Raw genomic sequence first — 15,317 nt, 5'->3', positions numbered from 1 at the left:
AAAAAATGTAGGAGGTGGCACAAGGAAAAGGTAAAAGGTTGAATGGTGGGAGAAAATGTTTTTAAATTGCTTTTGTTCAACTGCTCCCGATTAAAAATATAATTTTATCAAATTCTTTTAGGTTTTTTATCTTATAATTATTGATATGGAATCAATGAATGACATTTTGAGAATTTTCGGAATCAAATATCATTATTCGTTTAATGACACAATGTCCAGAATTTTGTTTGTCAGATATAGGATTAACATAAGTTAATTAAAGAAATTTTATTTCAAGTTTAAAAGAATTTTCTTGAATAAATGTTTCCTAAAGTATGATTTTATAGTTGTAAGAAGTATTCAACCGTGTTATGAGAAACGCAAGTTTAGACCACATAATTTCAAATTATTTCATTTTCATTTTTTATACATATTTTAAAAAATTTTAAAAGTAAAATTTATAAACCTTTGAGGATCAAATGAATTTTTAACAAATAAATAGTCGCTTTGACAATTAATGAATTCAGTTTCGTCAGTTTAATTTTTATTAAAATTTAAAGTAAGTTTGTTTAAGGAATTTTATTAGTGTTAAGTACTTTAGTTGGCTTAACAAATAAATCTTACCTAATAAAGAGAAATATAAATTCAGCAACCCATGGTCATCCGAACTCAATTTAGATATATGTCACACTTTTATGGTTTCTTTACAATTGATTTTAGACTTAAAATATAATTTTTTTATGTAATTTAATATTTTTCATTTTTTTCTTGTAATATTTTTTTGAAATCATTATAGTAAAATCTAAACATTTCATTTTTCATGTTTTTTGAAAGTCTATTAAAAAATGTTAATTTATGATATCATTACATGTCAAGTCAATAAAAAATATATCATTATATATCGAATTAACATAATATCATGTTATTATATGTTATGTCAAGATTATTTATCAAATCAATAATACTATAAAGAGACAAATATATGAAAAAATAAAGTATTGGAATCAAAAATAATAAAAAAAAAAGAATTTGTGAGGCCCCTTCCTTCTCTCGTTCACTCTCACTCACTCTCTACTCTCTTTTCTTCCCCTTTTACTCTGGAACCCTGTTGATTTTCCGCTGATCTTGGTGGCTGTAGGTGCTAGTGTTGAGTGAGTCGAGCCTCAAGCTTGCCTTTCTTCTCCGCTCTTCATCCGTCTTCTTCCGTTCAAGCTTGTTTCCTTCCCGGAAGCTCGGATTTCTCGCACCGAGGTAAGGGAAGCTAGTATTCGTGTTGGTTGTTTGTTGAGTGAGTTAGAAACTCACGGATGGTTTGATTTTCGAAGATTATGAGCTGTTTTAATGAAAATCCATTTTTCGGGGTTCTGGGGTTTTGATGAAAATTTGGGAATTTTCCTTGTTTGATGTTGCATGTTGAAAAAACTGGTATTTTCAGGTTGTTTGATGAAAACGTGATGTTTTGAACCGATTGCATGTGCCTGGGATGTTGATTTCTGCAGGTTTTGGGTGAAATTTTCGAACTGGTGAGAGTTGTTGTTTGAATTTGCGCCAGGCGTAGTTCTTAGCGCCGGGCTTGATTTGAAATGGGGAATCCCTATGTGAATCACGCCGGGCGTGGGGAGAACCACGTCGGGCGCACTATTAGATGTGAATCTCGTGTTTTTATTTCTGATACCGCGTCGGGCTCAGGAGAATGGCGCCGGGCGTAATAGACCTTGGTATGTCTCTGGTTGAGAATTGCGCCGGGCGTGATTTTAATGCGCCGGGCGTGTATTTTATTTTCAGAATTTGATTTTATAGTTTTCATGAAAGTTGTAGCCTTGGATGTTATCTTTCCAATGGCGCTGGAATCACCCAAAAAGGAGTTTTAGAACTCTGGATATGACTGTTTTAGTGAAGAGGGGTCGAGCTGCTAGCTTTGTTTATAGCTGTTGCGGTTTTTATCATTTTTAACAAGGTAGATGAAGGAATTAGGTCTTGGTGTCTTCATGAGAATTGTAGGAAATCTTCTTATCTTTCATATGAGATAAGGATGAGCATGGTAGGAGTAGTATAACTCCTGATGCGTTGTTTTCTGTGAAGGTTGCCATTTCACTTTTAGTGATTTGGTTAAGTTGAAAGTTGTTTTAGGTACTTGGGTTGATTAGTGTTGTTTGGGTGAGTAGTTTGACAAGATAGATGAGTTGTAAACAAGATGGATAAGTCATATTATATGTTGAATATACTGTATGTTGTATATTGTAAAGTTGTTGATCATGTTGTTGATAATGTTGTTTATGCTGATTTAAGCTATTAATGATGAATGTTGTTGAGATGAGTGATGATCTTGATGTGCTGTGAGATGTTTATGCTGCATTATTATGTTGAGCTGTATCAGTTGTATATTGTTGTAAGTTGATATGTTGAGTTGTATCAGTTGTATACTGTTGTAAGTTGATTATGTTGAGCTATATCAGTTGTATACTATTGTAAGTTGATATGTTGAGTTGTATTAGTTGTACATTGTTGTAAGTTGATATATTAAGCTGTACAGTTGTGTTGTACTGTGTGTTGATATTGGATGATATAGGCCGAAAGGCTGAGGTGTTGTAGGCCGAAAGGCTGAGGTGATGTAGGCTGAAAGGCTGAGGTGTTGTAGGAGATCTCCGAGTTGATATGCGTGATGACGCATTGTGTGTTTATTGCTGATTATGCTGTAAAATCGATGAGTTGTATGCTGATGATGTGAGATATGTGCTGTTATGGCTGAATGTTGTGGTATTTTAAACTGATTTTGTTAAGCTGATTGATGTGTTGATTTGATGTGCTGATAGGGGTAGCTATTTACTATTCATATATTTATATATATGTATGTTATTTCCTTTCACTAGCTTACCCTTTGTTGTTTCCATGTGATTTGGACTGCGATGATCATACTATGTATGGGAGCAGAGCAGGGTTAGACTGGTGATAGGGGCAAGTCTGCAGCTGGCAAAGGGAGGAGTCTTGTTTGGCGGATGTTTGTTTGTTGGGCCACTATCTGACTACTTTGGTTGTATTTTGTTTGTACACTCTAACTCTAGTCGGATTGGAACATTGTATATATTTATATTCTAGATCCTATATTTATATACTCGTTCTATTCTGTCTAGTGTTTCCGGTATGCTGTGGTTGTGAGTGTAGTGACCAGCCGGGTCGTTACAGAATTTACATGGATGAAAAATAAAAAGAATAAAAAGAATTACATAGACTAAAAAAAGTGTCATATAAGTCAAATATAATGTATATATTTAATTTAAATTGATATAAATTAAAAATTAAATAAAATAATATTTTTTTATATTTTCATTTTTTTTCTTATTCAACACAAAAAATCATTTACATATTGTCTAAATTCTCTAAACTCTCTCACTCACCACATCTAATTCTTTCCTTTTTTAACATGTACATACTTCATAAGAAAAAAAAAATCACACACTATATGTCTTAATAATAGTCACCCCTAGTCTATCTTAATTAGAGTCCAAAAGAGGTGTCATAATGAATCTCACTCAATAAGTTAACTCATATAACTTGCCAAAGGAGTTTGGTTGTACTTTTTAACCATTTAATCACAACTAGACCTACACATTTCACTACCCCCAACGTGTTAAATGACAAGTTGAGTTAGATTAACCTTTTGAGTTAAAATATTAAGTTACCTATTTTTTTCATTAACTTTGACCTATAAATTTATATTCTTTTATTTGCAGTTGAGTGTTTATAAAAATTTATTTATAGTTGTATTGTGCACTTTTTTATATTATTATTGTAGATGAATTTATTTATGATTTTATAGTAAATTTATTTTAATGTTATCACGTGTCTTGCCGATATGAAACTAAACCATTATCCTTGATGTTACAATTAATGCAACTCTTAGATTGTAATTGAGATGGACTAGTGGTGATTACGGTTAAAACATAAAGTGTACTTTTTTTCTCATATGATGTATGTGCATGTTAAAAAGGAAGGAATAGTGTGTGGTGAATGAGAGAGTATTAAGTATTTGTATAATATATATTCGATTATATAGTATTTAACAAAAAAAGAGGTTAATTAAAAGATACAAAAAGTAATTATTAAAATATATTTATTTTATATTAATTCAAATTAAACTTATATATTATATTTAACTTGCACGACATATTTTTCTTTAGTTCATGTAATATTTTTCTATTTTTCATTTTAAGTTCATTTTTTATCCCTGTAAATTGTTTTTTTCTTTCATTTTTGTCTCTCAATTATACTACTGATGTGACCCTATTATTGATGTAACTTGTGATGGCAGAGTGTTGATGCAACACTAATGATTTAATATTATGTTAAATTGGCACATCAATGACATTATATTTTGTCGACGTGTCATGCGATAAAATAATCAAATTAACATTTTGGTAATAACTTTGTTGTTGGGAGAGAAAAAAAATGAAATCTTTAGATTTTACATAAATAATTTCTATTTTTTAACATAGACAAAAAATAAAAATAAAAATTAAGGGATAAAAATCAGATTTAAATCTTAATTTTAAAAGCAAAGTTAATAATTTTATTTTATGAATTAATAAGGTTAATCTTGAATTTTTTGATATTTTAGCCGAACTGAAAAAAAAAATGGCCTAATACATATTTAAATATTATTTATGATCTCAATTTTCAAACCTAAAAGTGTAAATATACAAATAGTTAAACATAATTGCATAAAAAATAACTAAACTAATTGTATATTTATACAAGGTTATGAGTTATGGTTTGAGACCATTATGCAACAAAAAAAAAATGGATTAATTATGGTGATATGTGATAAAGGAATTTGTGATGGAAAAATGGAGATTTATAATTTGATTTCAAGATTTAATGAAGTAAGATATGTCATGATTTAAAAAATTGAAAGAAAATCAAATAAATTAGGGATAAAATAAAAAAAAAGAAAATTATGCATCTCTTATTTATTATTTTGGTTAACACTTATGAAAGTTCACTAATATTAAAAATTTATTTTCTTAAAATGATTGATAGATTTTTGTTGACATGAAAAAATTGATTATTAATTAACTATTCATAACTATTTTACTTTCTCAAATAAATTTTAATAATTTAATAATGTACTCTTTATATTATATAAACTAGATAATATTATTTTAATGTCTTTCCAATATGAAACCCTAAGTAATTCCTCCATCAATCTATGCCCCGGATTGTCACTATAAATTAAAATTAAAAGTCGAGTGATGAAAAGAATCCAAATAGTTTAATTGAGGAGGAATAAGTTTCAAGGATATGTAATCTACCTTAACATTAATTTTAAGCTAAAAACCTATTTTAATCTCTTATAATAATTATTTGTTTTAATTTAGTCTCACTTTTATTTTTAGTCTCAATTTGGTCTCTAATAAATTAATTCGTTGCAATGTCAGACTTCCGTCCAAATTATTTAAACGGAGTTAACTGTTGGCCACGTGGATGCCACGTAGATGCATAGGTGGATGTCACGTGGATGCCAAATTTCTTGAATATACCTGGAACCAGAATGACTCGTTCTGAAACCAAAACGGCCCGTTCTGAAATCAGAACGGGCCATTTTGAGTGCACTTTTGGTGTGTTAATTTTGCATCTGAAACGGCTCGTTCCAGATGCAAAATTCAAACACCACGAGTACAACAGAACGGTCCGTTCTGAAACCAGATGCAGAGTCAATTTGGTAGTAAGTGGTTCACTCCAGTTTGACTAACAATGAAATAAAATCTGCTACAATTGTCTTTAGTGATACACTGCATTGTCCTTAATGATACACTATATAGCCCAATTGTTTAGCAATTGAAGTTATCAATTTTCACTGACAATATTACCAAATCCAGTGTTTAAAATGCTTTTTACCTTGAGTCTTTTTCCTTCTACGATTCACAATCGTGAACTATAATCATTGACCGTTTGTGTTTGGCATTCTGGAACCAGAACGGTCCGTTCTAAAACCAGAACGACTCGTTCTAAAACCAGAACGGCCCGTTCTGGTTGCACTCTTAGTGTGTTAATTTTGCAACTGGAACGAGTCGTTCCGGATGCAAAATTAACACACCAAGAGTGCACCCAGAACGACTCGTTCTGGTTCCAGGTATTTTCAAGAAATTTGGCATCCACGTGGCATCCACCTATGCATCTAAGTGGCATCTAAGTGGCATCCACGTGGCCAATAGTTAACTCCGTTTAAATAATTTGGATAGAAGTCCGACATTGCAACCAATTAATTTATTAAGGACCAAATTAAGACCAAAAATAAAAGTGGGACTAAATTGAAACAAACAATTATTATAAGGGACTAAAATAGGCTTTTAGCCTTAATTTTATATACCTTTGACCTAAAAAATACTGCAATACTTTTATAATTATATGTTAATTTCAATTAATGAAATGAGGTATTAAATAATTTTTAAATTTTAAAAAAATTTGCAAACTTCATCTATACATTAAAAACTTTAATTTCAATAGTTAGATCGTTGAAAATTGATATAAAATATGAATTATTGAACAGAATAAGTCTAGTTAGACTTAATAGATTCTTCCTCATATATATATATATATATATATATATATATATATATATATATATATATATATATATATATACAATCATTAAATTGTATATTATTATATTGGCAGATATCTCATCCATGCAGAAGCACAGGTACTGTATTAGTTGGAGACTAAAGTGATATTGAGTTATAATTTTAGGGACTAAAATGACATTGTATTACAATTTCAAGAATTAAAATGATATTATATTACGGTCATATGCCACATGATACACTCACCTTACATGTTTCACTCTACATATATATCATGTATATCACAAGAAAAATGCTAATTTTTGACAAATTTTTTTTATGAAAACAAGTAAATTTCGGACGAATTTTTTTTCTAACGGATTTAAATCCGTCATAAAAAGTGGTGTCGAAAAAAAAATCCATCGAAAATAATTTAATCTGTCAAAAAATTCCGTCGGAAATTTTTGAAGGAAAATATAATATTTTTTAAACTTTAATAAATTTATTAATGTAACAACCCTCATATTTGGTCTCTCAACGATTCTATTTCATGACATTTCACTTTTTAACGTGTTTTATCCTTACTTGTACAATTTCTGGGAAACTTTCCAGAAGGTTACCCATCCCTGTACTACTTCAGGTCAACCATGCTTAACTGTGAAGTTCTGATGAGTAAGCTACCGAAATGTATATGTGTGTTGTCAGTATAACTTGTACAAATTAATTCATTTAAGTCATCATCGAATATACAATCTCATACTTATACTATAATAATAATATATAATAATTTTATATTAATAATAATAATAATATATTTAATTATTCTTTATTTATATGTACTTACTTTTATAATTAACATCTACTTATTTCATTTTAAAACTATAATTTAAATTATTTAATTTTATAATTTATAATGATAATATAATTTATAAAATTATAAATATTTCATTATTACATATATACTTATAAATTAAATTTTAACATTTTAAATAAATTATTAATTAATTTAATATATTTATTTATCCTAAATCAAACATATAAAATTCAAAAAATATATTTATCCTTATTTTATTTTCTAATTATCAATCATTAATAAAGTACTAACTTAAAATTTTATCTAATTATATCATAATGTTTTCATATCAAATTTAAAACTAGATATTAATTATACAAAAATATTAAGATCATATAGTAAATTGTCAATAAGATTTTAGGTAAATAATTTAAAATAATTAATGCTTCAATTATATTATTAATTAGCAAATAATTTATTCCAAAGCTAATTAATTTTTTTATATTAATTATTAGCAAAATTTAATAACTTTTAATTTAACAATGAATTAGATTGATGAAATTCAACACACACCATGAGTTATTCAGTGAAATAACTTTACCAAGAGTTATTTTGTAAGTTATCTTAAATCAAACATATAAAATTTAAAAAATGTATTTATCCTTTTTTTATTTTCTAATTATCAACCATTAATAAAATACTAACTTAAAATCTTATCTAATTATATCATAATATTTTCATATCAAATTTAAAACCAGTTCTTACATTTTCAAAAAATATAAATTTGTCGGAAATATTCCATCAATAATATAGCTTTTCCTATGAAATTTTTTTTATCGAAAATATAAATTTTTCGACAGATTTAATTTTGTTTTATAAGAAATCATCTTCAATTAATAAAACATTTTGTATATATGATTTAAGAGTAAAGGATTTTCAATTTAACGGTTAGATTTGCAAAATTCACATTTAATATAAAGTTATTGAGCTGTGTAATACTTAGTAAAATTTACACCGGTGTAATTATAACCCCACTTACATATATATATATATATATATATATATATATATATATATATATATATATATATATATATATATATATAGAGAGAGAGAGAGAGAGAGAGAGAGAGAGAGAGGAAGGTTCAAACGACACCGATGTAACTTTTACTAAGTGTTACACCACTCAATAACTTTATATTAAATGTGAATTTTGAGAATTCAACCGTTAGATTGAAAGTTCATATATCTTAGATCATATATATCTAATTTTATATTAATCTAAGATGATTTGATACTTCATTCTCATAAAACAAAATTAAAGTAATATATACATTTCAAAATATACTAAAATATGAACACTTTGATTACCTTCAAGTTGTTGTTCAATTTTAACAAAATTTGACATATATGATCTAAGAGATATGAACTTTCAATCTAACGATTGGATTTTCAAAATTCACATGTAATATAAAGTTATTGAGCGGTGTAACACTTAGTAAAAGTTACACCAGTGTCGTTTGAACCCTCCTCATATATATATATATATATATATATATTAAATGTGACTTTTACTAAGTATTACATCGCTCAATAACTTTATATTAAATTTAAATTTTATAAATCCAACTATTAGATTGAAAGTTCATATCTCTTAGATTATATATACAAAATTTTATATTAATCCAAGGTGATTTGATACTTCATTTTTATAAAACAAAATTGATGTAATATATTTATTTCAAAATACACTAAAATATTAACACTTTGATTACCTTCTAGTTGTTGTTCAATTTTAACAAAATTTGATATACATGTATAAAGTGATATGAACTTTCAATTTAACGGTTGGATTTACAAAATTCACATTTAATATAAAGTTATTGAGCGGTGTAATACTTAGTAAAAGTTACACCGGTATAATTATAACCCCCTATATTTTATATATATATATATATATATATATATATATATATATATATATATGTAATTTTAAGCTTATTACTTCTAGAAAATAAAAAATTTGTTTTTTCTTCTAAAATATAAAACTACTATTTATGTTAAATAAACTAATATATGCACTAATTATTTAATAGAAAACTCATGAAACACACAAATATGAAAATACTCACACTTGAACTTGTTTACTATAATTTTAAAGACAATATACTAACATCTCTAAGTATTTTATAAATATTTAAAAATAAATATTATTTAGTTAAAATAATTGTTAAGATCGAAAATATTAATTTTAGAAGGTTTAAATATATTTTAGTCCCTATAAGATGGGTGATTTTGATTTTGATCTTTGTAAATTTTTTTCTTTATTTTTCATCTTTGTAAGATTTATAAAGATTGTTTGTACTTGTAAAATGAGTAAAATATTTTTCTTTGATTTTCATCCCTCTAAAATATAAATTCACTAGTTTGATTATTTTAATGTAGATAAATAATATTTATTTTAAAAAACTAAAAAAAAAATTAGAGGTGTTAAATATCAATATAATAATAGTACGTAATTATTGTAGGTGACACCTAAGATAATTATTTATCTTTTTTTTAAAAGAATAAAAAGTAGTTAAAAATGATTATATAAAAATAAGAATTAAAAATAAAAATTCCAATTTTAGATAATAAAAATAAGAATTAAAAATAAAATTTTCGACGGATAATCCGTTAGAAGATTCCGTCGAAAATTTTCGACAGATTTATATTCCCGTCAGAAATTTTCCGACATTTATATCCGTCGAAAATTTTTCATCAAAAATTTACATTTTTTTGTAGTGTATGTCACATAGGTACTTCTATTTAAAAAAAATGGAGATTATTTAACGGAGGGACTCAAATGAGTAAAAGATTACAATTTCGAACACATTTTCTGAATTTCAATAGAATCAAGAATTAAATTGAAAGCCAAATACAACTTGAGGAACTAATTTCACTGATCACCCTTTCAAAATTGGAGTATATGGCAAACCAGCAAAATAATATTAATCAACTCTTTCTTGACATAATTTAACCAAAATACAGTAATAGATATCATATTACTGAAATCATTTATGTTAGAACCGATTTAATAGATGATATAGTAACATTTTTTAAATTATCTCAATATTTTTAAAATTGATTGTATTATAACTAACTATAAAACTACATGTTAATACCAATTTTGTTCGTGAAACTTATTAAATCAGTGATGAATAACTGATTTAGTAAATCACATAAACAAAATCAGTTAATTCAGGAAGTGATTATGCATATAACTTACAAAATCGAATAATATTCAAGAGAGTTTAAAGGTCACCACCAAGGCATTTCAAAATCTAGTGTGGAACTTGTTGTTCAACAGCGATCTCCTCTTTTCTGAAGTGCGTTGTTTCACCTTTCACGTCCCACTCTCTAAGAGCATCTCCAGTGGGGGGTGCTTAGGGTGTATCTTAAAAATAAGCAACGTTGCTTATAAAGAATCCCCACTAGAGCTATCCTAGGTGGCAAAACAAGTCCATAAATTTTTAGCACCGTTGCTTGGAGAAGCAACAGTGCTTACACTCTGAAAAGTAAAATGAAAAGGTTTGATTGGCTGTTGTTCATCCTAGGTGGAACATGATAGTGACTGTTTTTGCAAACAAAAAACAGATAAAACTTCCACACCTAGTTCTCCCTCTCAATGGACTCCCTCCGATGGCCATGTTCTAAGCAGCGGCAGCACGTCTGGGGCGGCGTGGTTATGCAAGCCGGCCGTGCGCACGACGGTGGTGGTGTGGTAGTCGAAGTCGGCCATGCGAATGGCGGTGGTGGCGAAAATCGTTAGCAGCACGCGCGTCTCCGGGGTCCTTCGTCGCGCGAAAATTTTCTGACCAGATCTCCTCTGGCACCGGCCGCTCCGTCCAATCAAACCTCCTCTGGTGCGCGCCTCTCCGCCCGACCAGACAGCCTTAGCTCCGTCCACAGCTCCGCCCAACCAGACCTCCGCCCGGGACTCCTCAACCGCCCACACGTCTCACCAGGGTGCAAGGACGGAGCCAAGGGGGGACCTACGGGTGCCACGGCCCCCCCAACAATTTTAATTTTTTTTTATATACATATATATTACTATATGGCACCCCCTATTTTTAATATAAACTCATATGTATAATTAAATGAATAACCCAAATTTATTTTTTTATTCAACTTTTGGACTTCTGGTACGGCCTGCTATGTGGTATCACTTTGGAATTTTTTTTTTTTTAAAAAAATGTAGCGCCTCATTTGATCATTCCAATTCTCGGCCCCCCAGTATTGAAATCCTGGCTCCGTCCATGCCAGGGTGGGTCTTTCATGGTGAAACTTTGAGAGAGAGAGAGAGAGTGAAGGGTGAGAATAAGAGAGAAGAAAAAGAGACGTTAAAGGGAAGGTGAGAAAATGGTGTAGAGTTTCATTGAAGAGAGTAACGAGAATAAACGAAAAAAAAAAATAAAAAAAAAAAGACGTTGGAGAGACGTTGGAGAGACGTTGAAAGCCGTTGGAGAGACGTGAAAGAGCCGTTGGACATTTATGTATAAATTTTTCACATTCAGTAGTTCATTTGCACTCTATTTTTCACATTGTGTAGTTCATTTGCAGTCTATTGTTCGGTTAATTTGCATTTCATTATCCAAGTTTACAATTTATTTCAAAAAATTACTATTCACGTTTACTATTGGCATCCAAAAAAAATTTTTTTTTTTTTGTTCATTTGTAATTTTTTTTATATTCTACCACATGGATCCCAATCAATTTAATTTTCAAAGTTATTTTAATTTTTTACAAAACCAACCACGACCTCCAACCCCTTCCGATGAAAATTCTCAAAATCCTCAATTTTTTACATACCCACCACCACCACCACATTCAACCAATGATAATTCTCCAAATCCCCATTTTTTATGTATCCACCACCATCACCACATTCAACCAATAATAATTTTCCAAATCCCCATTTTTTTATGTATCCACCACCGATACCAACCAATCCCAATATAATTTTTAGGCCTTCAAATTTTTTCGAAACAGATTCACCAATTGGTTCCGTATCCGAGTCTCAAGTAGGGCTAGAGAACATCACACTTGATGTTGGAAGGCAACAAGGAGAAGAAATATCTACTCAAAAAAAATCACGTGTAAGTTTTTCTGTTGAAGAGGATAATTTACTTATTCAATCATGGCTCAACATTTCGAAGGATCCAATTGTTGGAGTTGATCAAACTGGAAATAGTTTCTGGATTAGAATCAAGGAGAATTACAACAACAATCGCAATCAATTTCCAGTAAGAAATCCAGGTTAGTTAAAAAGTCGTTGGTTTCGAATCAATAAAGTTGTTCAATTATTTGTTGGATGTTATAAACAAGCTCGTGATAAAAAAAAAAGTGGCAACTCAGAAAAAGACATCATGGCAAATGCATATAAAATTTACTCGCAAGATGTAGGTGAAAAATTCAATTTTGAGCATGCATGACTATTATTAAGAGATGAGCCAAAATGGAAATCGGAATCAATGGAGAGCTCTTCCAAATGATCAAAGATTTCAAAATCTGGGCAATACTCAACGTCTTCTAACACAGATGCAGCCAATGATTATGAAGAATATGACCCAACAACACCAATGTCTCGTCCAATAGGTCAAAAAGCAGCGAAGAGAAAAAGTAAAGGAAAGGTTGGCGAAACATCTTCCAACAAAGAGGAATTGGAGAACATGACAAAAGCAATGTTAGAAAGAAGTGCTGCAGTAAAGAAATTGGCTGAAGCGAAGGAAGCAGCTAACTTTAGTGCAATGTATGAAATTCTCATGAAGGACACATCTGGAATGACTAATAAGCAGCTCAAAGATCATGAATTGGCTTGTAATTTTATTAGGCGCAAATTAGGAGATTAAATATTATTGTAATTTTAATTTATGCAAATTAGACTAGTTTTTATTGTAATTGAATTTAATTTGTTATAAACTAGCCGTTATAAACTAGCCGTTATAAACTAGTCGTTGTAAACTAGCCGTTATAAACTAGCCGTTGTAAACTAGCCGTTATAAACTAGCCGTTGTAAACTAGCCGTTGTACACTAGCCGTTGTAAACTAGCCGTTATAAACTAGCCGTTGTAAACTAGCCGTTTTTTAACACACTATATAATTGATACACATTTCTTGCATCTCATTCTCAAAGTCTATTTGTTGCTTCCTATTTTCTCTAAAGTTGACACTTTAGTTTTCCACAAAATGGATTCTGAGAGAGAGTTTGATGCTTTGTTTGAGCAAGTTATAGATGAGGAACTTCAAGACAACACTGACGAACGTATAATGAGATTGGTACTTGAAGACAACACTACTCGTCGAAGGAAAAAAAGATTGATGATTGATCGATGTCGTGAAGAAGGGCACAATCGATTGTTCAATGATTACTTCTCTGAGAATTCAGTTTACACAGATGCTCATTTTCGACGACGATTTCGAATGCAAAGGCATGTCTTCCTTAGAATTGTAGAAGCCCTTGGTCATTATGATGATTATTTCAAGATGAGGGTTGATGCAACTCGAAAGAAGGGTCTTTCACCATTACAAAATGCACAGCATCAATTCGTATATTAGCATATGGATCAAGTGCTGATAGTACAGATGATTACGTTCGAATTGGTGAAAGCACCGCTGTGGAATGCTTAGACAGATTTGTATCCGGTGTGTGCAACATATTCGGAGCTGAATACCTTAGGAGGCCTAACAATGAAGATGTTGAACGACTACTTCAAATGGGGAATGCACGTGGCTTTCCAGGTATGTTAGGGTCTATTGATTGTATGCATTGGGAATGGAAAAATTGTCCAGTTGCTTGGAAAGGACAATTTTGTCGAGGTGATCATGGCAAACCCACAATTATGCTTGAAGTTGTAGCTTCACAAGACTTGTGGATTTGGCATGCTTTTTTTGGCACCGCAGGTTCAAATAATGACATTAATGTGTTAAATACTTCGAATGTGTTTAATGACGTTTTGTCGGGACAAGCTCCTACTGTACAATACATAGTAAATAGAACCCAATACAATATGGGTTATTATCTTGCTGATGGTATTTATCCTGAGTGGGCTACATTTGTGAAGACCATCCCTATACCACAAGGAGAAAAGAGAAAATTATTTGCTGAACGACAAGAATCGGCAAGAAAAGATGTAGAGCGAGCATTTGGAGTATTGCAATCTCGATTTGCAATTGTGCGTGGACCGGCACGTGCTTGGAGTGTTGATACATTGAAGAATATCATGTATGCATGCATCATACTACATAACATGATAGTTGAAGATGAAAGATACACATACAATATTAATTTTGATTATGATAATGGTGGTAACGAAGTCTCAACTACCGATATATCTATTGGTCCTCATCCTATTTTTACTGCAACATACTTACAAAGGAGGGCAAATCTTCGTGATAGACAGCAACACCGACAACTACAACACGACTTGGTGGAACATATTTGGGAACGATTTGGACATCATAATAACGAAAATTAGTGCGTATTTAACTTTTATATTTAATTTTGTTGTAATTTTTGGTATTTTTTATTATTATGTAATTTCTTTTTATTATGTAATTTTTTTTTATTATTATAATTTTTGGTATTTCTTTTTATTAATAAATTTATTTTTATTATTATAATTTTTGGTATTTTTTTATTATGTAATTTCTTTTTATTATTAAAATTTTTTATATTTTTTTATAATGTAATTTTTTTATTATTGAAGTTTTTTAATTATGAAATTTGTTTTAATTATTAGTTATTCATATTTATTTATTATTCATAATAATTAATTTTATAAAAATTTATCATAAAATATAATGTGAGGTGTCAAAAAGTGTAATATGAGTTGTAAAAAAGTTGAGGTGCTTATAAGCAATTCCCATTGGAGCAAAAGTTATAAAAATATAGTATGAGTTGCTTATGAGTGATGTGACACAGTGGGACCCATTTAAAGTGGTTG

The 15,317-nt window shown here is 29.7% G+C and overlaps 1 protein-coding gene across 1 annotated transcript; it reads left to right on the top strand.

The window, feature by feature from the left end:
* Window positions 1-13,520: 13,520 nt before the first annotated feature.
* On the top strand, window positions 13,521-14,958 carry LOC109789307 (uncharacterized). The gene has a single exon (XM_083072128.1). It carries the CDS (start codon window positions 14,088-14,090, stop codon window positions 14,847-14,849), a length of 762 nt encoding a protein of 253 aa, XP_082928254.1. The 5' UTR covers window positions 13,521-14,087; the 3' UTR covers window positions 14,850-14,958.
* The last annotated feature ends 359 nt before the right edge of the window (window positions 14,959-15,317 follow it).

The sequence above is a fragment of the Cajanus cajan genome, chromosome 3, assembly GCF_000230855.2.
Source record: "Cajanus cajan strain Asha chromosome 3, NIPB_CcT2T_4, whole genome shotgun sequence".
Classification (NCBI taxonomy): Eukaryota; Viridiplantae; Streptophyta; class Magnoliopsida; order Fabales; family Fabaceae; genus Cajanus; species Cajanus cajan.
This window is presented reverse-complemented; position numbering and strand designations above follow the sequence as displayed.